This window comes from Rhinolophus hipposideros, assembly GCF_964194185.1.
Source record: "Rhinolophus hipposideros genome assembly, chromosome: 12".
Classification (NCBI taxonomy): Eukaryota; Metazoa; Chordata; class Mammalia; order Chiroptera; family Rhinolophidae; genus Rhinolophus; species Rhinolophus hipposideros.
In genome coordinates, this window is record NC_138058.1 from 15058411 (window position 1) to 15086245 (window position 27835).

The 27835-nt window shown below is 47.2% G+C and overlaps 2 protein-coding genes across 2 annotated transcripts in view; one reads left to right on the forward strand and one right to left on the reverse strand.

Moving 5' to 3' along the window:
- ELMOD3 (ELMO domain containing 3) lies at positions 1-23776 on the reverse strand. The gene is made up of 12 exons (XM_081068307.1): positions 23423-23776; positions 21089-21376; positions 18288-18362; positions 17717-17786; positions 14458-14526; positions 13414-13505; positions 12167-12290; positions 11782-11904; positions 8989-9119; positions 1819-1895; positions 1427-1554; positions 1-989 (listed from the first exon to the last, which is right to left on the reverse strand). The coding sequence occupies exons 2-12, from the start codon at positions 21140-21142 to the stop codon at positions 787-789; spliced, it is 1146 nt and encodes a 381-aa protein (XP_080924433.1). The 5' UTR covers positions 21143-21376; positions 23423-23776; the 3' UTR covers positions 1-786.
- The window catches only part of RETSAT (retinol saturase), a 14201-nt gene continuing 10049 nt past the window's right edge, over positions 23684-27835 (forward strand). Inside the window, exons 1-2 of the mRNA XM_081068305.1 lie at positions 23684-24066; positions 27650-27832. Of these exons, the coding sequence (XP_080924431.1) occupies positions 23898-24066; positions 27650-27832 (352 nt within the window). The 5' untranslated portion in view covers positions 23684-23897. The remainder of the gene's footprint in view (positions 24067-27649; positions 27833-27835) is intronic.

Genomic DNA, 27835 nt, shown 5'->3' on the forward strand with positions numbered 1-27835 from the left:
TAACCCAGAACAATTCTTTTATTCAAAAACTGCTGGTGTATGAATTTCCTCCTTCCTTCAGCCAGGCTGGAAAACCATCCCTGATGGGAACTGCACAGTCTCCACAGGGGAAGCAGAGCTGGTGGGCAGCAGTGGAGACCCTAAGGCCCAAGGCCCTGTTCTGCATCTTAAACAGCGGAGAGGAGGGATGGGGAGAGGAGGGGAGGTATGTGCCAGGCCAGGGAGCCCCGAGGGCCCTGACGCTGGCCTGGTGGGGGGAGCGGAGTAAGGCAGGCCCAGCCCAGGCCGCTTGCTCTGGTTCATGCTGCCCCCAACCCCCGGGGCTGCTGCCACTGACACTGCCACATTGTCCCTTCACATTCTAACGACTACATTTCCCTGTCTGGCCCGCCCTATGGCCACCAGGGGCCTGAAAGGCCTGCTGCCCAGGAGTCAGAACTCTGGTACCTCTACTTGGGAATGTCCTTCCATGTGGGGACACGTGGGACATCCAGATGGGGCTCCTCCCACCTGACGATCCATTCGCACATGAGGTGACCCACCTCGGTAAGCTGCAGCCCCACCAGGATGACAGCAGAGGCCTCGTTCTGGAGGCAGATCTGTGGGGAGTGGGTCAAGTCTAAGTGCACCTGATGTCGCGTGAGGACGAGGCTTCCTCCATCCCTTCTGCTGAGGGGAAGGCGCTGGGCTCGGCCACGGTGATGCTGACAGGGCTGGCCACACACGCTCCGAAAGCCCCTGCAGCCCAGCAGGTTTAAGTCTTTCTGTTGGTCAGTGTCTGGGTGGTCAGATCAGCCACGTGCCTTCGGATGAGTGTGGAAGCAGGTCACACACGCCTGTGAAAGTGAGCTCCTTCGAGTGGGGGGCTTGTGGCCCACAGCACTTCTGTGCTCCCAACAAGGAGGCCTGTCCCTTTGACACTCCGGCCAAGTAGCTCTCCAGGGTCTTGAGCAGCCGCCTTGGGCTCTTCTTGGCCAGCACCTCCAAGTCTGGAAGAGAGCAGTGGGGAACGAGGCTGGAGGCGCAGCGGACTGCACACCAGCCAGGGCCTGGCAGCTCGAAGGAGTGCCCCCAAGCCAGGTTCTCTGGGGAGAAGGTGAAGGAGACTTCCAAGATGGGGAGCTCACCAGACGGAGGTCAAGGAGCCAGACAGAGCCACAGCGACCACATACTTCATCTTGCCCAGGACAAGTGCAACTTGGAATAGTCAATCCAGCTATTGGACCCAGCTTTTGATTCAGAAAATATCACCATAGGTATAAGGCCAGAAAGGGAGGAGCAGTGGCAGAGAAAGGAGAACCAGTGGGCTCCAGAGAGTGGGCTGGAAGGGAACTGCTGCCAAAACCAATCTAGCAACCATGCTGGGGTCCCTGAGCCTGGGGACACGGGGTTAAGGAGCTAGGCTTCCCCAGACAAAAGGGCATACCTTTTAGGACAAAGCCTGAGTCGGAGATGGTCTTCTGCTTAGTCTTCCAGACATGCGCGAGGTGGAGGAAAGTGGCCGCATAGAAGCTGTTTACCACCGGGATCACCTTCTGCTGCCGATTACACTCCCTGCAGGACAGGGAGGTGATCTCAGTGGGCTGCAAAGGCTGACACTTGGGTGCTCCCCCACTCCCCCAGGCAGCCTTCACATCTAAGGTCAGGGTTGGGGAGGAGATAGGCTGGCAGACTGGTGCATGGGGACTTTGCACGGGCGCCCTAGGAGCCAGCAGGTGAGGAAGAACACTGGGGAGAATGAGGCAGGGGTGGGAGAGAACCAGGCTCTGCTGGGCCCCTTTCATCAACTGGCGAGAGGAGAACAATGCAGGGACTCACCTGGACAGACACTCCTCCCTTAAGGCGTGGATTGCGATGCGGGTGATATTCACGGACATCAAGCAGAACGGGAATTGCTGGAATGGAAGTGGCACCGGGTCAGTGGCAACCCAGGTCTTGCCTTCTGTGTTTCCTGTCGTGTACAACCTAGCTTGGCCTGCAGGCAGTAACAGCAGTCACAGCCCAGAGACAGCAGCAAGTATTATGGATGCTTACACTTCATTTCCATAATGATCTTCCCATCTTACAGATGGGAACACCGAGGCTCAGTGACCTTAAGTAACTTTCCTAAGGCAGTGGAGACAGGATTCCAACTAAGGTTAATTCATTTGCAAGCTGGTGTGCATAGCGCCTGTGCTACTTTTCCTGCCTCTTCAACATCCTGCCCATTAGCTCTCTTTGGCCTTCACCAGACTCACCCGTGTGCCCCCCTGGACCACATCACCCCCGGGGGTTAGGATAATCACAAGAGGAGTGAGGCCCAGCTAGCTAACTAACTCTACAGGTTCTTAAAATCTCTTCTCCCCTTCTCTAGGCCTCCGGTTATTTGACCGTTCATAAGCACCTCATCCAAAGGCAGATAGAGAAGGTGCAAGTAGGCAGAAAGTCAGCCTTGACTGGGTGGCACAGCCCATCTCATTAACACAGAGGCCCGAGAACTCACCATGAAGGCCAAACTCCTGAGAGGGGGCGGCTTGGAGTCCAGCTGGGGCACTTCTCCAAGATGGGCATCAGAATTCCCTGGGAAACGGGGGGAGGGGTCTGCTTCAAAGCTTTATTTTTGGAGGGGCTAATTCCTTCCTATTTAATAACAACAACAAAAAAACCCCAAGCAAATGAAAAGGGTTTTTTTTTCCCCAGGGAATTTGGAAGTGTTACATGTTAATTTCCACTGTTGCATATACACAGGACATTCACGGACAGGGACACACGGATCAGTGCATTCCTTAGTTTAGAACAATAGTCAAAGCCTGTATATCCCATCTGTGTCCCCCAGAAGAAAAACTGCATTACGTTAGAACTGTGCTGTTCAGTATGGTAGCAACTGGCCACAGGGACCTATTTAAATGCGTTGAGACGTAAATGCATTTTAAAATTCAACGCCTTAGTCGTCCTAGCAATATTTCAAGTGCTCAGTAGCCACATGTGTTTAGTAGCTACCATACTGGACAGTGTGGATCTAGAATATTCCGTCATTGTAGAAGGTTCTATTTGACAGCACTGAGACTGAACTACAGAGGGTCTTCCGGCTCCACAAAGATTTTTCTCACGGTCTTCTGTGACACCTGGATTCCAGATCTTGGCCTTGCTACCTGCTAGCTGTGTGTTCTTAGGAAGGCGACCCAAACTCCATGAGACTCAACTTCCTTATATCTCAAAATCAAAAAGGAAATAAATATTGAGTGCTGTGCAGAAGAGTTAGCCCAGCAGGCCAAAGGCTGCTGTCCTTAGAAAGGCCTGCTTACGGGGTTAGCCTTTGGCTAGCATCTGGGAACTTGGATTTTGGGAGATTCCCACCAACTCCTCAGGATGACTCACTGTGCAGAAACTACTGTGCAAATAGGATAGCTCATGCTGAACACCTGCTTTCCCTCTGCTTCTGGAATTTTGGTACAAGCTAGACAGACCGGGTCTGCATGACCAGCCCCAATAAAAACCTTAGGTACTGAATCTCTTATGACGCCCCCACCCCATCCCCCGCTTGGCACCATTTCACGTGTTGCACAATTTGATGCTGGGAGAATTAAGTGTGTCCTGTGTGATTCCACTGCGAGAGGACTCCTGGAAGCTTGCACCTGGTTTCCTATGCATTTTGTCCCATGCACTTCTTCCCTTTGCAGATTTTGCTTTGGCTGTACTAACCCATAGCTGTGAGTATGACGATATGCCAAGTCCTGGGAGTCCTCCCAGGGAATCATAGAACTTGAGGGTTCCTGGGGACCCTAACACAGTGCCATGCTGGGTAGAGTCAAGACACTAATCATTACAAAACTCTAGGAGACAGGTTTTATTATTTACAGTTTATAGTTTCTATTATCCCACAACCTACCTCACAGTGCTGCTCTGAGGAGTAATTTAGATTACGTGTGCAAAATATTAAGCACAGCACCAGTCTAAGCAGGTGTTAACAAACGTTCATAATTATTATCTTTGCCTCAACGTGTGTGGCTGAGGTCAGCAGCAACATATTCATATCTTCACATATTGACTATTATCATATATACCTGCATGATATTGCCTGTTCCCTTGATTTTTTTTTTTTTTACGTCAGATGGGTAACGTGCTGATGTGTAACAAGGTGTGAGGGGGGCACATCTCACACAAGAGTGTGAACAGCCAACCGTCACGCGTATGAACTACAAAAGGACCTGCCTTGATTTTCTTTCAGTCTAAAAATAAATATGGGAACAAGAATATGGTAGCAATGTAATTAACAGAGGATTTAAACCTACTGTTCATTCTCTCTTGGGAACATTCTTATAAAGCCCACTTATTAAAAAGCAATGAACAACTGGAATTCATATCTCAATGTTTCTTTTCTATCAGCAGTTCCCTTGGACCTGCGCAGCATTCCTCTGAGCTAAAAGACTACACTGAGGCTGTGTGAAGGGAACTGACTAAAGCAGAGGAAATCAGACCTGGATATTTTTAAGTTTCCATTTAAAATTTCATTTCTCTTCATGCCTCAATACTGAAGACTGAAGGGGGAAGACCAGATCATCTTTGGCGACTGCTGCTGATATGACTCCGCCTCCGGATAATCCAATCCAGTAGTTCTGGGGAGGGTGCTGGGCATCCGCACCCCGCCCGTGACTAAAGCGCGTTGCTCGCTGAGAACCACAGCAGTAAGGAGCCCGCCGCTAGCTAGCTGTCAGAGGTGGGTCCCAGGCTTCACCACTTATTAGTGACCCAGCTTTGTGCAGAAACACTCTACCTCTCGGACCCCCACATTCTTTCACTGTAAAAAGGAGATCAGTAAGGATCACCTCTGTCCTACCTCTTTGCAGGATGTCATGTTGATGGAATGAAATAATGGATGGAAATTGCATGGAGGGCTATACAAATTGTTGCGTGTGAGTAAATAGAACTGTAAGTGGCTTCCTGGCCTGCCAGTGGTCAGCCCTATGTGGCCTGCCTCTCTCCGTGTCTGTGCTGCTGCACTCCTCAGGTCAGGACAGTGTGGGCTAAGCACCTCCACGCTGCCCGGACTCATGGGGGGCCGGGGGTTCCCTGCAGCACGTGTTGGGAATGTTTTGGCCAATTCCCCTTGAGCAGGATGTACCTGAAACTTTAGCTCTCCCCTTAAGAGAGAAATAGCTGCTGGCAGGGCTGTGTCTCCCAGCTGTAGCTCATACACGCCTCCTAGAAAATTCTGTGTGTTCAAGATTCATAAGCACCTGAGTTCACGTTTTACTTTAAAACCTTGGAATTACTCACAGTTCAAGGAATTATAAAATAAAGCTGGAAGGCATATTAGAATTATTTAGGCCAAATCCCTTATGTTATAAAAGAGCAAACTGAGGCCCAGAGAGGTTCCGAGACCTGCCTTAATTCGCAGCTAAATAATCATAGTGCAGATGGAACTAGCATCTAGCTTCCTGACACCTACACCAGCCCTCTATCTTCCTTCATATTTTCTGACCTGCATATTGTGGAGTAAATATACATCCCCAGTAGGTGAAGGGATAAGAGACAGATTGGTCAAAGTGGTCAGTCTGCGTCCGTGAAGATCAAGTTCCCAGTACTTCCTCTCTTGTCCTGCTGTTCCCTCTGCTGGGACACTCCTCCCTCAGATATCTGCATGGTCTACACCCTCGCCTCATTGGAGCCTGTCCTTGAAATGAGGGATTCTGAGTTGGCAATAACCCTCTCCCTTGGCCTCCATATTTCTGCAGGAAGGTCTTACAAGAGTCTTCATAAATCACAAGAAGGGAGAAACTGACATCAGAGATGATTTATAGGAAATCATTAGCTGCGGGACCTCGGGCAAGCCATTTCCCCACTCTGGGTCTCCATTTCCTTACCTCTAAAATGAGGGCCAGACCACAGAGTGCTAGATACTCCTCAGCCTCTGGGAGAGTGTTATAACACAGCAGTGTTGCTGCAAGAGACCACAGTGTCTCGTAAGCTAACAGGTACAGTTCTCAGACCTCACCCAGACATTACCTCCCTGAATATTATCTCCCCACAGAATATGCGCACATTCTCAACTTGTTCTGATATATCTCAAGACCAGATACTCATAAAGTGCCACTCTTGCCTCCACCAGTGTTTCCTGGAATAGACGTGAAGCCTTAAGATTTAATGACTGTTTTTCCTAAAAAGATACAGAGATATTCAGTAAACATTAAAAATGAAAAACTGCCCAGGTGGCTGGAACTGTATGATTACGTTGTATTTAAGAAGTTTTGGATTCAAAAGGGATCTACTGTACTGATGGTTCTGTGTGTGTGTGTGTGTGTGTGTGTGCCCGCGCGCACACGCACATGAGCACACAGCACACACACAGATATGTATTCAACTGATTTAAAAAATATCGGATGTATTTATGTGTGTATTATACATAAAATGTATAGAATGTATTTTTACTCATGGAAATCAAAAGTTACTTTGATAACTAACACTTACTGAATGCCTCATGTGCTTACTGCCAACTTAGAATAATTCTACGGTTGGAATTATGTTCTCATGTCACAAAGGAAGAAACTGAGGTCCTGAGAAGTAAGGATATAATATGGCCAACAACACTGTTACTCAAGTCTTATTTTTGCAACTCAGGCCTGCCCACCTCCAGCCCTCTAATATAAAGTGATCTAATTAAAATGCTGCAGGTCTGACCTTCAGCCACTTGTTCTCGGGCCCCTCTCCCTCAGGCGGCATCACTGCACACCGACGCCGTCCTGTCCTGTGTGAGGGCTACTGAGGACCTCTCCTCCCAGAGTCAGGGGTGAACCAATGACACACATGTGACAAGCTCTGTCCACTGAGAGGGCCCGGAAGCAGTGAGATCTTAACACAGTGAGAACACCCAGAGCTCAGATCTTGGTTTCTCAATATCATTCTCCAATTAAGGGAACAACAGCTCCTCGGAGAAGTGGTGATTCCAGGGCTGGGAATCACACAGGGAAAATACAAGATGAGCCTAGATCGTCTTTTGGTGTCCAGAAAGTAAAAAAAGTTCTCAAAAAGGATAGGGTATGGTGAGAGGGCCCAGATGCCACCCTGAAGGAATTCCTAAAATGGTCAAAGATGGAATAATTTGAGCAACAAAATAAACAGTGGTAGTGTTGGCTTATAACTCATAGAATAAAATAAATATCCAGGAGTCCACACTGATATAAAAAGAAACTGAAAAAATAGAAGGGCACAGATGATTCTTTCTTACAAAATTTATTAATTCTTGCAGAATTAATAAATGTAGGAAGAATGAGGGAAATCGAAAATCACCATTAGAATGAAGTTTGAGGAGAAACGGGATATTTGCATAGTCTCAAAGTATCTTCCTCAAGACAGTTATTAATTACAAAGGAAGAAACAGTAACTTTACAGTGGAGTCACCCAGCAGACATCACCTAAAGCGTGAGATCAGGGCTAGGCCCCCCCTTCCCCCCCCCCCCCCCCCCGTAATAAGGCACGTTGACATGTGCTCCTGACATGAGGCCCAGAGAAGGCACATCACTTCTGGAGCGTTCTCACCAGACATGCATAACCACAACCTGAAGTTTATATGGCAAACCGGACCCTCCAACCTGCTCTTTCCTTTCCATTTCTGTTGATGGCCACTCTATCTTTCCAGTTGCTCACACTACAAATCATCATAGACTCCTCCCTTTTCCTTACACCCACGTCCAATCCATCAGAAAAACACGCTGGCTCTACTCGCTGAAGCCCATATGCTCGAGATCCTACAGCCAGCATCAGACCACTTCACACCACCTCCTCTGAAAATACCCTGCTCCAAACCACCATCATCTCTAACTTGATTATAAAGCTCTAGACTATTCTCAATCTGGCAGCTGGTAGGATCCATTTAAAAATTTCAAGTTGGATCACATTTCCAGGCTCCTGAAAACCCGCATTGTACTCGGAGTTAAAATCAAAGGTCCTTACCACAACCTACTAGGCACTGGGCCATCTGGTCTCTACTACCCTACAACCTTCTTTCTTACTGCCCTCCCAGCCTCCTTCTGCTGCCGCTGGCTCCCCTGCTATTCCTTTACATGCCAGACACACTCCCTCCTTGGGACCTGGGCTGCAGCTGCTCCCTCTGCGTGGAGTGCTCTCCCCAGATACCAGCTTGGCTGCATCCTCACCTCTTCAAGGCTTCATTTAAGTCTCGCCCTATCATGACAGCTACTTCGACCATTCCATAAAATACTGTAATCCCCTCCCCACATTTTCCTAACCTTCCCCCACTTGTTCTTTTTCCTTAGCACTGATCACCTCCTAATATATCCTATAAGTTATTTATGTATTATGCTTACTGTCTTGTCTTCTCTGCTAGAAGGATCTTCGTCTGTTTTGTTCACTGATGTATCTCAAGCACCAAGAACAAGAGCTAGCACAGGGAATGCTGAATAAATATTTGTTTAGTGAATGCATTCCAGGTCCCATGAATCTCGGATAGATGAAACAGATCAAATTTTTTTTTTCTAAAATGGAGGGACTACCACCTTTTACTACCTGGGAAAACCATCAAACCCAACCCCATAGAGCAGGACTGGACAGAGACCGAGGGCTACAAAAGCCACTTCTGGCCTGTCAGTAAATCCATGTGTCACCTTCTTCTCTGGGACACGTGAAAGCTACCTCTCCTCCTTCAGGATCAAGGGTTTCCTCAGGGAGGGCAGTGAGATGAAACACTAACAGCACAGTTTTACCTCGTGCTTTTGTACATCACCTCATTTCATTCCTCCAACTATCCAGCCGAAGTTTCCATGACTTCCATTCTATAGATGAGAAAAGCAAGGCTCTGAGGAATTGAAGCATGTTTGCGACACACGCTAACGAGGAGGAGAGCTCAGAGTCCAGCGCGGACAGGAGACCATTCCTAGTTTGCCTCAACAATTACTATATCCACCTGTGAGGCCCACGTGGCTGCTCAGAAGAGCCCTGTGCCCAGCTCCTAGCTCCACAGCCATCTCTGCTGGCTGCCCACCAAAGCCCCACCTGGATGTGGTGACGAGACAGGCGGAGAATCTCCTGGGCCATCAGCAAGGTTTTTGAGTCCATCACCAGGTACAGCAGATGCAGGAGGGCAAGGAAGCCTGCTCCTCTTAGGTCTGTGGCTGGATTCGCTCCTGTAACAGAGACCATGAGGAAATTGAGGGTGATGGGGAGCAATATTTAATTGAAGTCCCTGTTCCCCTGAGCTTCAACGACTTGGTTACAGGCCAAGTGGAGAGCCTAGCCTTCCGCTGCCTGTAACAAGGCACCACTCAGTTCCTCCAGAGCAGTCAGAAAAGTGGGGAGCTGGGATATTTATCCCATTCCAGTGCTAAGGAGCCCCCCACCCCTCTGGGGGTGTCAGTGGAGGCTACATGGGAATAGTAATGAGGCATCTCTACCCCTTGCAGCCAGTGGGATTAGCAGAGGCCAAGTGGGGTACCTGCATTTCTATCCCCACCTGGTAGTCATGAGGTGACACCTCCCCTTCCCCTACTGGTTCAGGTCAGAAGAGGCCTCCTAAAATTGCAGATTTAAAGAAGATCCAGAGTGTCATTACCTAATACCCAAACCGTCCAGGACACAGACACAACAAAAAAATAATTTGTTACACCAAGAACTGGGAAAATCTCAATTTGAATGAGGAAAGGCAATCAATAGACAGCAATACAGATAACACAAAGGCTGAAATTATGATAAGGATTTTAAAACAGCTGTTGTAGGCAAAATAATGGCCCCTCCAAAAATGTTCTTGTCCTAATTTCCAGAACCTGAGAATACCTAGCGTCATATGCCCAAGGGGAATTAAGATTGCAGGCAGAATTAAGGTTGCTAATCAGCAGACAGGGAAATAATCCTGGATTACTTGGGTGGGTGCAATGTAAAAAGTGAAAGAGGGAGGCAGAAACACAGTGTCAGAAAAAGAGATGTGAGAACAGTATCAGGCTCAGAGAGATGTTATAAAGGAGGAGAAAGGCAGGCAGAAGGTGAAAAAGGCGAGGAAATGGATTTTCTCCTAGAGTGCCAAAAAACATAAAATAAAATACAGCCCTGCTGCCACTCTGACCTTACCCCAGTGAGACGTGGTTCAGACTTCTGAATGACAGAATTAGAAGATAATCAAGTTGTGTTGTTATAGCCACTAAACTTATAGTGATTTGTTGTAGCAACAATAAAAAACTATGATAGCAGCTAACATAAAAATGCCTTTGATAAGCCATTACTAACACACTTAGAAAAAAATGAAAAAACAGAAAATCTTAGTAAAGAAATGTTAGCTACAAAGAACCAAATGGAAACTTTAGAACTGAAAAACATCTAATTAAAATGAAAAACTCACTGGATGGGCTCAACAGCAGAATAGAGATAACAGGAAAGAATTAGTGAAGGTGAAGATAGAACAAAATAAATGACTCAATCTGAACAGAGAGAAAAACAAAACAAAATAAACAATGCCTTGGAGATCTATGAGCTATAAAAGAGATCCAAAAAAAAAAAAAAAAGAACAGAGCCTGTGGGACCTGTAGAAAATAACAAAAGCTCTAGCATTTGTGTCATCAGAGTCCTACAAGAAAGGAGAAAGTGTGAGGCTGAAAAAAGTACTCCAAGTGATAATGGGTGAAAATTTACCAAATTTGGCAAACGACATAACCTATAGATTCAAGTTCAGCAAACCCCAAATGGAATAGGCCCAAAGAAATCCACACTAAGACATATCATAGTCAAACTCCTGAAAACTAAAGACTGAAAAAAAAAAAAAATCTTAAAAGCAGAGAGAGAAAAACAACTCCTTAACTGTCAGGGAGAAATAATTCCAATGATGGCAGCTGGTCTCATCAGAAACCATGGAGGCCAAAAGGAAGTAGCACATTTTTCAAGTGCTGAACGAAAAGGACTGTCAACCTAGAATTGTATATCCAGAGAAATTACCCTATATGAGTAAAGGGGAAATCGAGACATTCTCAGATAAAAAAACGGAAGAGAATCTATCGCCAGTAGACCTACCTTAGAAAATGGCTACAGGAAGTTCTTGAAACAGAAAGGAATTGATAAAAGAAGGAATCTTGGAATATCAGAAAGGCAGACAGAACAGTGGAAAGAGTTATCACGTGGGCAAATATAACAGACTTTGCTTCTCCTCTTGAGATTTTTAAATTGCTTAATGGTTGAAAGAAACATCCTAACACTCATGTGATTTTCAAGGTATATAGAGGAAATATTTAAGAGAAATTATGATATAGATGCAGAGGATAAAGGGGCTTAAACGTGTCAATACCAACAGACTATCAATTATGGGTATATCAAGTTTCCTTTCTAAATTAAGATTATTTTCCTATTCTATACCAATATAATTTGATATGATTTTGAAAAAAGAGTAGCACAATTCAAAACCAGGTGAAATCATCTTGTTTTACTCAGAAAACAAAGTTACAAAATAAAATTTTCATCCATCTTAATGGAAAAGAGGAAAAAGAAATAACTAGATTCCAAATCCTATCACACCCATGCTTTCCACCTCACTCAGAGTACAAGTGTGCATGTTTCACAATGGCCTGCAGGCCACAGGCGAACTCTCCTCCTGTCACTCTCTTCTCCACGTGAGCCACCGCGGTTCTCAGCGGTAAGCATGCTTCACCTCAGGGCCTTTGCATTTGCTCTACCCTGTCTTCCTGGAATGCGTCCCCTCAGCTATCCCGCCTCATGGTCCTGCCGTGACAGGAAGAGGACTGTCTGGGCTCTTGCTGTAACATTGGAATCGGGGGTCCAGGAAAAGAAGACGGACCATTCCTCTCTTACCCTGAAAGCCCAGATCTTCCCAGTGATCTCCATGCAGAGCACAGTCAAACTTGGAGCCAGTCAGCTTCCTGTAGATGGTCTGGAGGACGCGGCCATGCACTGGGTCTCGGCTATCCAGGCCACCTGTCCCAAAACACCCCCGTGCTCTCTGTGGGACTGCCCCTCAGGGGAGCACCGAGTACTTCGCAAAGAACGGTATAGTCAAGGTAGATCCAGACTGCGCTCAAGACGCCCTGTTCTCCCTTCACCCCTTAGCGCGTGCTCCCCACCCCAGCATGGTGAATGCAAGACCCTTGGGTTAGTTGTGGTAACAGGGTGGGCAAACAGTGCTCTCTGCCTGCCCGCTCATGCAGCACCTGCTCTGTGGCAGCGCCCATGCACTCACACTGAGCAATGGTCAGGACCAAGTCCCTTTCTTCACGGAGGCCCTGCTGGAGCTTTGGAGGCCCGAAGAGGCAGTGCCGGAGGGCAGCCAGCCCAGTCCTTCGAATTGTTGGCTGGATTCTTTTCTGGGGAGAAAGGTGCAGGTATTGGGCAGAGTGCCGGGTTCACCTGCTTTAATGAACTTATCAGCAGGCTCGGTACAGGGACCGTTCTAGCAGAAAGCAGTAGTTCTCCCAATGAAGTGGCTGGTCCCTGGGCCAGGGAAAGGGGCAGAGGCTGGGAAACATCTGCGGAATCTCTGGAGACAGGCTCTTCCAGCTCTCAGGTTCTTTGTAAAGAGACACGTCACCAAGCTTAGGCATTATCAATCAGTTGTCTACATTTGGTCCTTCGGGCTCTCCCAGAACTAGCTATTCCACTGACTGCCAAGAAGGCTAGAAATGGCTGGCTGTGGGGACGCCCCCGTGTGGTCAGGCCAGGTTTCTGAGCAGGGCTGCTTCTACATAGCCTGTGTGTCTGTCTCTGTCTCTTTCCGCCAAGGACATAATTTACTGGAACGAGGTGCCTGCCGGGTAGCTAGAGCATTCAGTCCATAACACAACCAGCACTTCCTAAACCGGGTCATACTGACTGCTCATTGCTCAGGGCCAATGCTACAGGTCTTAGGGAATATGCTGATTTGCGTAGCTTCTGGCAACCTGATTCCTGCCTTTTCAGCCTGTCTCGAGCCAGGTTTAGGTAGGAGATATGAAATCACACTCCTCTAAACTTACTACTGGTCACTGAAGATGCCCCAGAAAGCTTGCTAGCTTGTATTCTCCTCAATATTCTTTTTCCAATCCCACCCATTTTTTAAATTCCCAGAAAGGAGTGGAACTTTTTCCTAGATTAGCCATGAATTACTTTGCTCCCTGGACAGGCTGCCTTGCTTCCCCAAGGAACTCCCTAGCATTTGATTCCAGACCTCCCTCTCACTAAAACAGAAGAGCGGGGAGCAGCTACATGCAGCTCTCATGAGAGGGCCACAAGAGCTGCAGGGCACAGTCCCAGAAAGGCCTCCAGGACCCTGCAGGAAGCATGGGTCTTTGGCTCCCTATGACCCTGTGCCCCAAGATTTTTAAATGAGATAGGGCCCTCAACTGGAAACTTCCATCTTGCTTGCCCAGTACCCTGCCCTGGTGGGACAGAAACCTGGTTTCTGGGAAGAGGGTGCTTTGCTGGAGATCCCAAACCTCCCTACTGTCATACCTTGAAGGAGGAGAGGTCTGCAGTCTGGAAATGCTGCAGGGCCTCACTGAAGGAGATTAGCTGTCCAGGCTGGTCTGAGCTGGCCTGGCTCCCTGTGGTAAAAGGGAAGACACCCCACGATTTGTAACAGTACTCACTGTGTGAGCAAACACTTCCTGGGGGCTGCCCAGTTGTCATCTCCAAGCCCAGAACTGGCCTCCAGCTGTAAATATCAGACACCCAAAGCCTCAACAAATCCTCTTGCAAGGGGCTGGCATCACTTGCTGGGCCAACCCCCTTTTCAGACCCGGATGTTCAGAAGCTTGCTAGGCCAACCTCTGCAGTGAGCAGAGACAGATCTACCCCCGGGAGCACCCTAAACTCCTTTCGTCTGTGAGAGACCAAGTCACTGCTTAGGTCCCCATGGAAGAGCGTGCCACAGGTTTGCTTAGGGGCCTTTCCTAATTCTGCTGCCCCTTCTCACCCTGTACGAGTGTATGAATGACCCCCTCTCCATCCTTTGTTACATTCCGTAGGGAATTAACTTATTAGTTAGCAATACAGGTGATGGCTGGTAGAATCTACTGTAACATCTCTCAAGGAGCTCGAGCGCGGCTCAGGTGAGAAACAGGTCCTGCTTCTGCTTTCCTGTAGCTCTCAGAAAGGGATGTGAGGCATTTTTACCAAGCCCTCAGAGCCTTCCCGCAGACGGCCTCAGCCCCCATCTGCAGGGACTTCCTTGTACAGTGCATGACCATATGTAGGGGCCCTGGCTGCCTGCCTCCATCCTTCTGCCTGAACTCATCACCCTACAGAAGCTGACGCCGACTAACGTCCTCCGTCTTCTCTTAGGGCTGGGGAGAGGCAGCCCTTTTCCTACGGCATTCATTCCCAATTCCTCCAGAATGTCATCTCTTTGGAGCTGGAGAAGAGATTTTATTCTATGTCACACAGCTCAGGAATTCTGCCTCCTAACCCCAGAGTCACAGAACCCGTAGCCGCACAAGTGGATGGTGCCTTTACTAACAGCCGGGTGTATGGCGATCGTGCCATTCTCGCAGTTACCTGTCTCTGGCTGGATGTTGTTCACGGCTTCCCATTCTTCTTGGGCTCTGAGCACCTCTGTGCTCACAACTGCAATAGTGAGAAAAGGAGACCTTTTGAGATGTAGGTATGCCTGCGTCACCGTCAGCCCCCTGCTTTATCTGCTGGCCTTGGGTCTTCCTGCCTTCAGATACCCTCTTCACATGGCTGTCAGGATGAGCTTTCAAAAAGGCAGATATGACATTACCCATCCTGCTCAAACCCTTCCAGAGATTCTCCATAACTCCCAAGATAAAACCCAGCTGTTCAGCAGTGTCTAAGTGCCTTCACTGTCTGGACTCTTCTTACCTCTCGCTCTGTACTGGGGCACAGAGAACTACCTGAGGTGTCTCTACACTTCCCACTTCGGTGCCTTGGCAGACCTTGCCCTCTGCTGACAGTCAGCACCCCAGGTACTCTTGCCTTCAGTTCCAACCCCTTCTGCTGCAGCTCCTTCCCATCCTTCAGTTAACTCTGGTCTCCGCCTCACCTGGATGCTTCATCACAGTGCTGTGACTGTCTTTCCCGCTGTACTGGGGCTACCTGAGGGTGGGGCTCTCCCAAACCTAGCACAGCGCCTGACACATGACAGGTGCGCCACGAACACTCGATGAATGACTAAAAGCACAATAAAACACGGTAGCCCAAATTGCTAGTGGTGTGTCCTGTCACTGGCTTGTCACATTTGCTCTGGAGGACATCAACAAATAGAGGGCAGGATGGAGGGACATCAGTTAGATATCAAAAATCATGATTTCTCCAGCCTCAGTGGTAAAAGTAGTTTAGGACAGTTCCTCTCTGCCTTGTTCTATGGGTTGAGGACATCACATGACAACAAACTATTTTGAAAGTGCACTTGGAAGTTAAATAAAATTCTACCCAAAACTCAAAACACTAGTGGATAATGAGGAAGAGAAAGCTGTTGGGAAGCAGTAGAGGATGACTGCTGAAAGCACACTCTAGACACAAATTGCTTGTGAACGTTTCATCTCCACCGCTTACTAGCTGTCTTTTCTTGGGCAAGTGACTTAACCGTCTGTAATCATTCATGGGACTATTGTGAGGATGATGTAACTCTTTGACTTCTTAGGAGTGTATGTGGCCCAAAGGTTAAGTGCTTAGTACATATTAGCTAATATTATGGACACAGTCGTGGGCTTGGGTCCAGCAGCGCGGTGAGTAGTGATAGCAGATGAGATGGGTCCAGGGTCTGCAATGTCTGGATCTCTGGGAAATTCAATCTCGCCAGCCCCAAACTCTGACTGGGGCAGCGGACACTGAGCCTCAGGGCTTCCAAGCTGGATAACTTCAACAGAATACATAATACGTCTTTGGATGGTGAAGAAAAACCAACAATTTAGTTCCAGCATGCTGGACCCCTGGGAGATGAAAAGGAGGGACAAAGTAGCTGAACAAAAAGAGCAGAGTGGGACAGCAGCCATGAATGCTCATTACGACACTGAAGAGGGGCCTCTGACCCTGCCTCCCTCGCCTACACCCAGGCTTACTGACTCTTCACCCTTCACGTCCTCATTATAAGCAACTCAGTCCATCTTTCACCCCGGGATACACCTCACCAACGAGCAACTCGATCAAAGACTGTGATCAAGGAGCAGAAACCTCACCAGTAAGGCTGTGGGAATTTGCTGTGATAACAGATGAGTCAACACGAAGTACAGGTCTCAACTAGAAATTGTAATCTGGTGCCTAGAAACTGGAGACAAACAGCCAAACCGTGTAAAAGTGTCTCTTTCCTTTCTTTTTGTAACTAGGTAGACTCTTTCTTCGTATGAAGATGATACTGAGAGGAATACTAATTTCCCTCTGACTAACAAAAGAAAATGAAGGCAAAACAGAAATCTTCAGGATAATAAACGCAGCTCACAGGGATGGTTCTTTATCTTTTTTTCCTTTGTTCAATTGCCACCTTTATTTAGGCTCTCTTCCACTTATTCATATAGTAAACAGCATTGCTGACTTAATCAGCCTACTAATTTAAATTAGCTGAGAGCAATCTGAAAATAAACTGTAATTGTTTAGTACAATTAAAAATATCTGGGGGCCGGCCGGGTGGCGCAGGTGGTTGGAGCTCCATGCTCCTAACTCCGAAGGCTGCCGGTTCGATTCCCACATGGGCCAGTGGGCTCTCAAAAAAAAAAAAAAAAAAAAAAAAAAAGAAAGAAAAAAAAAAAAAAAACAGGAAAAAGTTAAAAAAAAAAAAAAATATCTGGCACATAATGCCCATTGTACTGAAAGATAAAATATTTTGGCACTGAAGGCAAAATCTCTAATAAATGTTAGGTTTTTCACCACACAGTGAAAACAAAATATTATTAAAAGAAACATCATCAAACTCCAATTTTTCTACCTTAGAATATTTTTAACAAGCCCCATATTTTTGGAGATTACATTTCCAGTTTGCAGAATTTAAAGATAACAATACATATGAATGAGCTCTCACAGTGATTTCCATTGTGTGCTAAGCCCTTTACATTATCTCATTTAATCCTTATGAAATTCTCATCCTATAGGTTCTGATATAATCCCTGTTCTATACCGTGTTTCCCCGAAAATAAGACCAGGTCTTATATTAAGTTTTGCTCTAAAAGACGCATTAGGGTTTATGTTGAGGGGACGTCATGCTGAAAAATCATGCTAGGGCTTATTTTCGGTTAGGTCTTATTTTGGGGGAAACATGATAGATAAGAAAAGTGAGGGATGGAAAGTAAGTAATTTGCTCAAGCTCATGTAGCTGGCAGGTGAGAGCCAGGATTTAAGCCAAGATATTTGACCTTGGAACTGATGCTTCTGAATTGGTGAGTGTGCCTTTCTGTGTAGTAAGTTAGCAAGTGGAATGGGCTTTAAATATAGTACAGGAAAGAACCATGTAAAGCAGATAAAATAGGATGCTTTTTCAAAGACTTTTCACATACACTATCTCATTTCATTATCATAACACCCTTTTGAGGGTAAAGGAGGTTTTAATATTTCCATCGTAGACACAGAGATTATATGCTTTGCCCAAAAGCACACAGTAAGCCACTATTAGGGCTGGCGGGGCTAGAGCAGAACTCAGGTCTTTTGACTCCTTCCAGTGAGTCTAACTTTCCTTGAAGAATAATAAATCTATAAAATTCTGTAGGACAAGTAGTGAGAGAAATTCAAACGATGAAAAGGAGATCCATGGGGAGCTCTGACGTGGGCCCCACCCAGGCGCCGAGGGCCCTAAAGGGGACCTTACCAGCTGGCAACCATCCATTAGCTTCCGTTGTCAGGGCCCGGAGGACGCCGTAGCTCTTCAGTGCCGAGATCTGCAGGGCAGTGATCCTAAGTGTGTGGGGAGAATCCACGACTCCCGAGGCCCCCCTCCCACACAAATAGGTGCTGCCCAGTCTGCTGAATGTCCTTGAAACTGGAGGCCAGAAGGATCTAGTCTACCCAGATGGTTTGAATAAAGCCAGTCTTAAAGAGAGGCACCTGGAAAACTCCAACTACGATATGGAAGTTGGGTGACGTGGGGGCCAGGATACACCCTCCTTGAATAGTAAACAAATAAAAATTCACACAACTCAATTAAGACTGTGGTGTGCTTTTGGTATTCCCACTGCACTTTATATTCTGCTTCACTATAGCAATTATCTTATTAGACAGAGGTGGTTTTGCCTCTTTGTACTCCACAGCCCGTTTCCTGAGTGTGAGCTCCTAGAGGGCAGGGTCTATGCCATCCTGTGTCATGGGTTCCTGGCACCACACAGTAACATGCAACAAAAGCTTGTATCGGTGGGAGGTACTAAGGTGCGGGCAATACGTACAGGAATTCCTCTGAAAGCCAGAGCACTGTTGTCCTTGTCACATGGTGGACAGGACCCAGCAGACACACTTTCAACCTGCAAGAGAAACCAGAGTCAATCTCCCAGGCACACGTCAGTCCCCAAAGACGACAGCTCAAATGTCACACCTTTTCCCAGTACCACACACACATAAAACGGATGAACTCCTGAGAAGTTAACTACAAGGAATATTATAAGGGAAATTTTCTGTCTAATCTGGTTTTAAGAAAAACTGTAAAAAGCTTACTTAATGTTATCTCAAAAATCTTATACAGATTTCTTGGCTCTGTTACAGGACTCAGGGCTCTGCCAAACCTTTCCCCCCTATTAAAGCTTAAACAAACAAACAAACAAACAAACCACCTAACTTTTTGCAACTCATATCACCCAAACAGGGCTAATTTTCTAATGTGTTAAGAACAGAAGAAAAACACAAGTCCTCCTCCTCCAAATCAGTAAGGGGAAGAAACCCAACCCAGTAGAAAAACAGGCATAGATATGGACAGTTTACACTTAATCTTACTCATGATAGGAGAAATGTCAAATAAAACTACTCTAAGATAATACTTTTCACTTAACATATTATAAAAGACCAAAAAGGTTGGTAACATACTGTTGACTACAGTGCCAAGTGTTACAGAACACTGAAGAGTAAATTGTTACCTCTTCTACAGCTTGACAATACCTGACAAAATTACACGCTTTGTACATTTATTTTGGGCCTGCAGTTGCATTCTAGGATCCATCTAACAGATACACTCAACTATATACAAAATGACACGTTTATTGTGTTATTCATAGTAGCACTGTTTATAATAGCAAAAGGGTAGAGAAACCCTACATGTCCAGTAATGAACTAATTAAACAAATGGAAGTAGATCCACTTGAAGAGATCCTAGATAGCCATAAAGAAGAATAAGAAAGTGTTTTCTGGACAATATGGAACAATCTTTTTTTTTAAGAAGTTTTTTTTTCTTCAATGTTATTTATTTTTATTGGGGTACAATCAAAATTTTCTTCATGGCCCATCAACTCCAAGTCATTGTCCTTCGATCTGGTTGTGGAGGGCACAGCTCAGCTCCAAGTCCAGTTGCCGTTTTTCAATCTTTAGTTGCAGGGGGCACAGCCCACCATCCCATGTGGGAATTGAACTGGCAACTTTGTTGTTAAGAGCATGCGCTCTAACCAACTGAGCCGACTGGCTGTCCCTCAGGAAGCTCAGTGGCAGCTCGTTGTCTTCAATCTAGTTGTGGAGGGCGCAGCTCACTGGCCCATGTGGGAATTGAACCAGCGACCTTATTGTTCAGAGCTCATGCTCTAACCAACTGAGCCACCCGGCATCCCCCGGAACAATCTTTTTGATATATTAAGTGAAAAAGCAAAGGGCAGAGTATATACACTATTGTATGATTTATATTTTTTAAAAATACATCAACATATACACTTGTCTCTGCAGAGACTATTTCCAGAATTATACCCAAGGAAGTAGTAACTTTGCCTCCAGCAGGAAAACTGAGTGGCTAGGGGACAAGGGTAGAAGGCAGTTTTTTTCACTATATGTACAACCTCTGTACTTTATGGATTTGAACCTGTGAATGGATTATTTTCTGTAAAATATATAATCAAAGAAAAATCATAAAGGAATCATCGCTGATGTCAAGGCCCTGGAATCTAGATCATCCCATTACTCTAATCCCTCCTACATATTTTTGCCAACTAATATTCCTTAAAGTCAGCTTTCTTTATGCCTGGGACACAAGGATGGATGCCTGAACACACACACCTGAGCCAACTCCTCCACAACTGGCCTCATGATGCCTAAGCACTAGTACTTCCCAGTTCAATCCAATGAACACACTTGCTGTAGTTCTCTCCTGTCCATCCTTTGGGTCACGTGGTTTGCCTTCCTTCAGAATACACACCTGCCTCCAATTTCTCTGTGTCCTGTCTGCTTCAAGATCAGTTTCATCTCCTCAAGGTGGCCCAGTTTACCAACTGGGGGTTACAACGATCTCTCACTTCTCGCCCTTCTGTATGTACTAGCATAAGTTCCTCTGCAAAGGCCTACTTCCCCCAATCAGACTGCTGCTTTGAGCATAAGGACCTTCTCTTATACTTCTTTTATATTTCCCACACTCATTCGCATAGTACTAGACATTAAGTATGTTCTCAAAAATATATGGAGATTCATCGTGCTGAAGAACTTCCTGCAGTGGTCTGTCTAGTCAGGATTCATTTCATCCTTCCTTTTCCCTCTCCAGTTCAGTCCCCTCCAGTATCCAGACTTCCCTCCGGAAAAACAGTTCACCTGTCTTATCACAGTGAAGAAAATCTTCCTGGACTCCCAAAGCAAAGGCTTGGTCGCAGTTCCAGCCACTGAATCCCACAGACACCATTTAAGAGGTTAGCTGCCAGGCTTACACAAAGACAGATCACACAGAACCAAGAGTCCTGAGGATAATTAGACCAAAGCAGGAGGCAAACAATCCAAATTGATGAAATACAAATTTCTGGGAGAATCCCTCATTGAAACTCTCCTTCTACCCAAGCAAATCCAAACCCAAATCCCACTAGTCCACTAAGAAAATAAGCTCTCAGGAAAGGCAGTTGACCCAAAGGTGAATAGCAGCTTCTAATAGAACAAAGAGAACTATAATGAGAGTTTTTCCTAAACATTTTCCTAAACATAAAGCTCCACGTTCTCTTGATATATGCTGTCTTATTCCTATTAATGATATATCCCAAACCGACACCCTTTTTCCCAAATAGAAGTGCTTACTTACCTGTCCATCTCTTAATTCTTTCTCATTATGGAAAGAGCAAGATTTTTCATTCATGACTCAAATCATTTGTTCAAGTGAGCTTTGTCCTTGGGCTCAGAAAGGAGTTTAATAAAGTCTGAGATTAGAAGCTATGGGGAGAGCCAGAGATCTAACTCTTCTACCTTTGCCTTCCTTCTTGGAAGTCATTCAGACTTAGAGCAAGAAAACAGTCCCTATGTGCCATCGCCAGGGTGTGGGAGGTTTCTGTGAGTATTGAAACAAGTCCCTGAGGTCTCTGAAGCCTTGGCCCTGTAAAAAAAAAAAAAAAAGAAAAAATTAAAAGGAAACTGGTTTCATCATTCAGTTATGCCTCTGTTGAGAAAAACTGACTTTAAACATTTTTAAGCATTTGTAAATTTATTCTGAATAAATAAGCTGCTTTAGCCAAATGCCTACCTCTTACTACCCATGCCACTGGATGGAAAGAAGGGGACCCAGCAGGAGACTGAGGGCTGGATTCTCAGAATCCAGAAGGCAGCAGCACCACTTTAAGTGGTGGGGTCTGTTTCTGACAATGAAGTTAATAGGATATGGGGCAGCTTATCAAAAAGGTGAGGCCAATGGGGGTGGCTGGTTAGCTCAGTTGGTTAGAGCGTGATGCTAAGGTTACCCGTTTGATCCCCATGTGGGCCAGTGTGAGCTGCGCCTTCCTTAAAAAAAAAAAAAAAAAAAAAATTAAAGAAAAGGTGAGGCTAATGGGTGGCACCTTGGTGGGTGGTCTGAGCTGAAGCCTTGCTTAGGTCTCACACACAGATTGGGTCTGGGGGCTTATAATACTATATCTGTGATGGTTCCTGTGATGGTAGAAACTCAAAATGGAACACAATGCCTAGCCAGTTGTCACCAATATTGTGCATGTCGCAGCTGCTTAGCCAGTTTGGCTAACTCGGTCTTTCATTCCACGAGTCCACCTTAGGAAGAGAGCTGAACAAACTCGTACTCCATCATGGGGGAAATGGACATCATGGATGAATCACAACGAAAATCCAGATCGTAATGGGCAGATGGTCCCACAAACTGACGGTCACACTTCACAGACTCAAGTGACTAAGGAAGGAGGGTGGCATCTCTATTAGGTCAGCCCTCCACTGTGGGAATATGATCTGGATTCCCTAAGAACTGACTGCCAGTAGAAAACTGGAATCTTTGTTGGGGAGAGGATGCATTCTTTCCTAAAACCAAGAGCAGGAATACCTCCTGCCTCTTGGACTGGACATCCGGCTCACTGTAATTTAGAAGGGAGGGCAGTGCCCCTTAATCATGGCACCTCAGGAACTAGCTCTCCCGGTGTCCTCTGGGGCCTTAGCATTTGCCTCCCTTTTCCCCTCCTTGACCTCCACGACAGCATATGACAAACACACATCGGCCAACCTTGGGAGGGTGACCGGCAGGTATGGTAACAGTAATCTCAGGAAGGCTCTTCTGTTACTGTGCATGGAGGGATTAAGCAGCTAGAAGCATGAGTAGCTTTACACACCGGCAAGTGCCTCCGTTCTGGCTGGAGCACTGCTGGGGGCTTCAGTGGGGTCAGTTATGGCCTTCCTAGAAAGATGATCCTTTTCAAATCAAGTATTCATGATGCTCCCACGTTAGGCAAGGAGCTTCATTACGGGGTAGGGTTTTCTGATTGCTTGCTGGAGCTTAAACTCTCTGAATAGGCATTTACTTTAGAAACTGGGTCCATACCTTAAATACAAATGTGCACGTAGTATGTACGAGAGAGAGCTCTTCTCTGATCCTTTCATCAGGCGTGTCGCTGAGCGGCTCCCCGCCCCACTCACGGCCCCCAGGGAGGGAGGTGCCACAGGGACCCGGCCAGAGGCCTAGGAGCGCCAGCAGGCAACGCCATCCCAGGGGGGTGAAGCGCCCAAAATTATTGGCCAATTTTGGGGGCACGGGGACCAACGCTCGCCGGCTCTGATGCGCAGATCACGAGAGATCTCCATCCAATAAGACAGCCAGCCATCCATCCAGCCATCCATCCATCCATCCATCCATCCATCCATCCATCCATCCATCCATCCAGCCAGCCAGCCAGCCAGCCAGCCAGCCAGCCAGCCAGCCAGCCAGCCAGCCAGCCAGCCAGCCAGCCAGCCAGCCAGCCATCCATCCAGCCAGCCAGCCAGCCAGCCAGCCAGCCAGCCATCCATCCAGCCATCCATCCAGCCAGCCAGCCATCCATCCAGCCAGCCAGCCAGCCAGCCAGCCATCCATCCAGCCATCCATCCATCCAGCCAGCCAGGGAGGGAGGGGTGGCGGTTCCGGACGGTGGGGAACCTGAGCGAAGCCACTTGCCTCAGGGTCGTTCAGCGAGCCCACGGCCGAGCGCGGCCCGACACCCAGGTCTCCGGCCTCCCAGTCGGGGTTTCCTCTCAGTCCTGCAACGCTCAGCCTTGTGTCGCCCCAGGGCCATCACTTGGCCCCCAATGCGTCCTCCTCAGCAGCCCCGGGCTCGCGGGCCACGGCCCCAAAGTACCCAGGGCTTTCTCGCCGGCCCCCGCCCGCCGGGCCCCCGCGCGCACGCGCACAGCCGCTCCAGCGGAAGCGCCCCGCCCCGCCCGCAGGGGCGCCTTCGCTCGGGGCCCGGTAACTACGGAGAGCCGGCAGGGTGAATCTGCGATGGCGTCCGGACTGCTCGCCACAACGGCCGGGGCTGGTCAGTGGGCAAAGCTGCCTCTGCCTCCTGAGTGGGCGGGACAAGTAAACTGGGCGGACCCACGGCCGCCGGGCCTGGCGCGGTCGCCCGAACCCCGTCCTCGGACCCGGCGCCATGTGGCTCCCGCTGGCATTGCTGGCCGTGCTGCTGCTGGCCGTCCTCCACCCCGTTTACCGGGCACTGTTCGCAAGCAGCTCCCCGAACCCCTTCTCCGAGGACGTCAAACGGCCACCCGCGCCCCTGGTGACCGACAAAGAGGCACGGAAGGCGGTTCTCAAACAAGGTCAGCGGGAGGGACCTTGGGGTCCCAGGCTGCGCTCCGGCATCGTCGCATGTTTGCCTGTTCTTTTCGGCTGGGCAAGCCACTGCCCCACCTGGGCCTCAGTTTCCCCATCTGTAAAGCGCTGGGAGGGCTTGCTTCCTCGTGGAGGCGCCCCGCTTTCTTGTCCGCCACCGACGAGAGCCTTCGCCTGGGCAGGCTGGAGAATAGTGGACCCATGGGCGAAGGAACCGTCCTGGGCGTGCCAAGGTCGCTTACTATGACCGTGGCAACATTAACAAAAGTGACAGATAACAAGAGACCTTTCGCATGCTTACCCTATCACGTGCTCTGGGGCGTTGGGGAGCGGTACAAAAGTCTCTTTCAACCTGTGTAGGAAATTACATTTTGCCCATCAAGTGATTTGACTGCTTCCGCGTGGTGGCAACTCATAGGGTTGAACCCTGGTTCTGAAACTTTGGGAGAGGCTCAAAGTTTGGAGGGTGCCTCAGGCTCAGAACCCGCTCTTCTGTCAACCAGAAGAGTACATCCACTGTCAGCTTTAAAACGTATTTGGGGGTTACTTCTGAGGTTGAAAGAAAGAGTTCTGCTGCTTAAAAATACTACTACTACTACTACGAATAATGATAATAAGCTCCCGTTTGATCTCCAGGGTCCCTCTCACTTGAAAATTTTAGAATGCTGTGACACATCTTGCTACACAGTTCTAAGTAGAAGGACTATTAGTCTGAACTTCTGAGATCAGAGTTTTGGTTTGGACTCTGTCACTGATTTACTGTGTAACCATTAACAAGTCATTCCACTTACTTAAGGTGTTCTAAAAATGAGATGACTAATTTAACTCTTTTTCAGACCAAATTGTGATCTATTAGTGGGTCATAAAATCAAGTTAGTGGGTTGCAACTAGCATTTTCTTTTTTTTGGGGGGGAAGGGGAACAGGACTTTATTGAGGAACAGTGTGTACTTCCAGGACTTTTTCCAAGTTAAGTTGTTGTTCTTTCAATCTTAGTTGTGGAGGGCGCAACTCAGCTCCAGGTCCAGTCGCTCGTTGTTAGTTGCAGGGGGTGCAGCCCACCATCCCTTGCCGGAGTTGAACTGGCAACCTTGTGGTTGAGAGCCCGCGCTCCAAACAACTGAGCCATCTGGCCCTGGCCCATGTGGGAATCGACCTGGCAGCCTTCAGCGTTGGGAGCACGGAGCTCCAACCACCTGAGCCACCAGGCCGGCCCCCGTGACTAGTATTTTCAATGTAGTAGAATAGAAAATATCAGAATGCACCATATGCGGTATGATAAGAAAATATGGTGAATGTTTAAAATTTTAAAAATATATTACGATAAAAGACACATTGCCATTAATCTCCCTCAAAATACTCCCCCCCCCCGCCCCCTTGTTTCGAACACACTTATCACATCCTTCTTGCCACTTTCTGAAGCAGTTCTGGAAGCCCTCTTGCGTGAGTATCTTTAGTTGCACTTTCGTGGCTGCCTCTGTGTCCTGAATAGATTCAAAACATTTACCTTTCATGGTCATTTTGACTTTGGGGGAAGAGGCAGAAGTCACATGGTGCCAGATCTGGTGAATAAGGTGGATGAGGACACACCGTAATGTTTTTATTTAACAGAAACTGCTGTACCAGAAGCCATGTGTGACATGGAGGCTTTCCATTGTGATCAAAAGATAAGGTGAATGCTGCTGCTGAGCGCCGTCCACCGGAAAGGTGGGATCCTCAGTACGCGAAGCGTCCACTGAACCTCAGTAACAGTGTGTGACAAGTTTCAACTTGTTTGGGTGTGAGCTACGGTTGAGAGAAGATGTGTTTTAAAATGTGTGGTAAATCATCCTCCATCATGATAAGGTTCCGTGTCACACATCGCTTCTAGTTTGGCAATTTCTGTCCAATAGAAACATTATGGTGTGTCCTCATCCTCCTTATTTACTGGATCTGACACCGTGCAACTTCTGGCTCTTCCCCAAAGTCAAAATGATTCAGGACATCGAAGCAGCCATGACAGCACAACTAAAGACACTCACGAAAGAGGACTTCCAGAGCGGCTTCAGAAAATGGCAAGAACGATGTGATAAGTGTGTTTGAAGCGAGAGGGAGTATTTTGAGGGGGATTAATGGCAATGTGTCTTTTACTATAATGATTTTTTTTTTTTAATTTAAACATTCGCCGTATTGTTTGATTACACCACATACATAACTCTGGTAAGTACTGTATTATGAAACTGTTGTTTCAGGTATTTATATTATATACTTACATATATTCTGGGTTGTGATATAAAATGTATTTTTCACTATATGTCTTTTTAAGAACGTGTGAGAAGTTAAAAGTTTACCAAGTTCTCCTGCAGCTTGAAAAATTCCAAATCACAGTTCTTCGAGAATAATCTTCAAAGAACAGAGTTTGTGTTGGAAGTGCCCATATAGCACCTGGAGCTGTCCAGTTTTGTCTTGTTTAGGTGCTGCGCCCCTCAGCCCCGCCTCCAGACTTTCCGGATGTGAGGGGGTGGTGCTGTGATTTCTCAGAGTAGCAGCCTCTGAGCAGCTTGGTCCTGCCCAAGTCTCTTCATCAGGTTCTTGAAGAACCATCACACCACCAGGCTGCTCCACTAGTGCCTGCAGACCCTGCATTTTCCAAAGATAACCAGCTTGTCAATGGACAGTTCCATGAGCCAGCAATCTGCCCCATGACACTCTCCTCCTGTCCCCATCTCCTTGTTTTCTCTCTTCCCTAGCTGTCTCTCTGGCTGCACTTAGGATTCTCAGCCTGCATTGTTGTCAGCTTTCTGTTTTTGTTCCTATAATACAGAGGGTGTCAAAAAATATATATGCACATTTTTAAAGAAACATTTTATTGGGGAAGGGGAACAGGACTTTATTGGGAAACAGTGTGTACTTCCAGGCCTTTTTTCCAAGTCAAGTTGTCCTTTCAATCTTAGTTGTGGAGGGTGCTGTTTAGCTTCAAGTTGTTGTCCTTTCAGTCTTAGTGGTGGAGGGCGCAGCTCAGCTCCAGGTCCATTTGCCATCTTCTAGTTGCAGGGGGCGCAGCCCACCATCCGTTGCAGGAGTCGAACCAGCAACCTTGTGGTTGAGAGCCCACTGGCCCATATGGGAATCGAACCAGCAGCCTTAGGAGTTAGGAACATGGAGCTCTAACCGCCTGAGCCACCGGGCCGGCCCTATATGCACATTTTAAGAAAGGAAAAAATTGTATTAAAATTGTAATACTCTATATACCTATAACAAAAGATGAACACAAGTCATGTGTATACATTATTTTGGCATCTCTGGTAGTTTACTGATTCCTCCTGTTTTTGAAAGTAGGAAAAATCCACAGGTACATAATAGCTTTGGTTAAACCAGTTCAGATCAAACCAAATCCCTTTGTTTAATCTGCCTGGCTGGTCCTGAACATTTCCCAGGTGAAATGTTTGGGATGTTCTAACAAGCTCTGTGCCAAACTGTTCTAGAATTTTCTAGCATTGTAGAAGCTAGAGAAATCTTTTTTGGTTTCCATATCTTTACTCTTGCTGCCCCTGCCTGAGAAGCCCACCCTCCACGTCTTCCCTCTGTTGCAGCTTTCTCAGCTAGTCGAGTGCCAGAGAAGCTGGATGTGGTGGTGATTGGCAGTGGCTTTGGTGGCCTGGCTGCAGCTGCGATTCTGGCCAAAGCTGGCAAGCGAGTTCTGGTTCTGGAACAACATACCAAGGCAGGAGGCTGTTGTCATACGTTTGGACAGGATGGCCTTGAATTTGACACAGGTA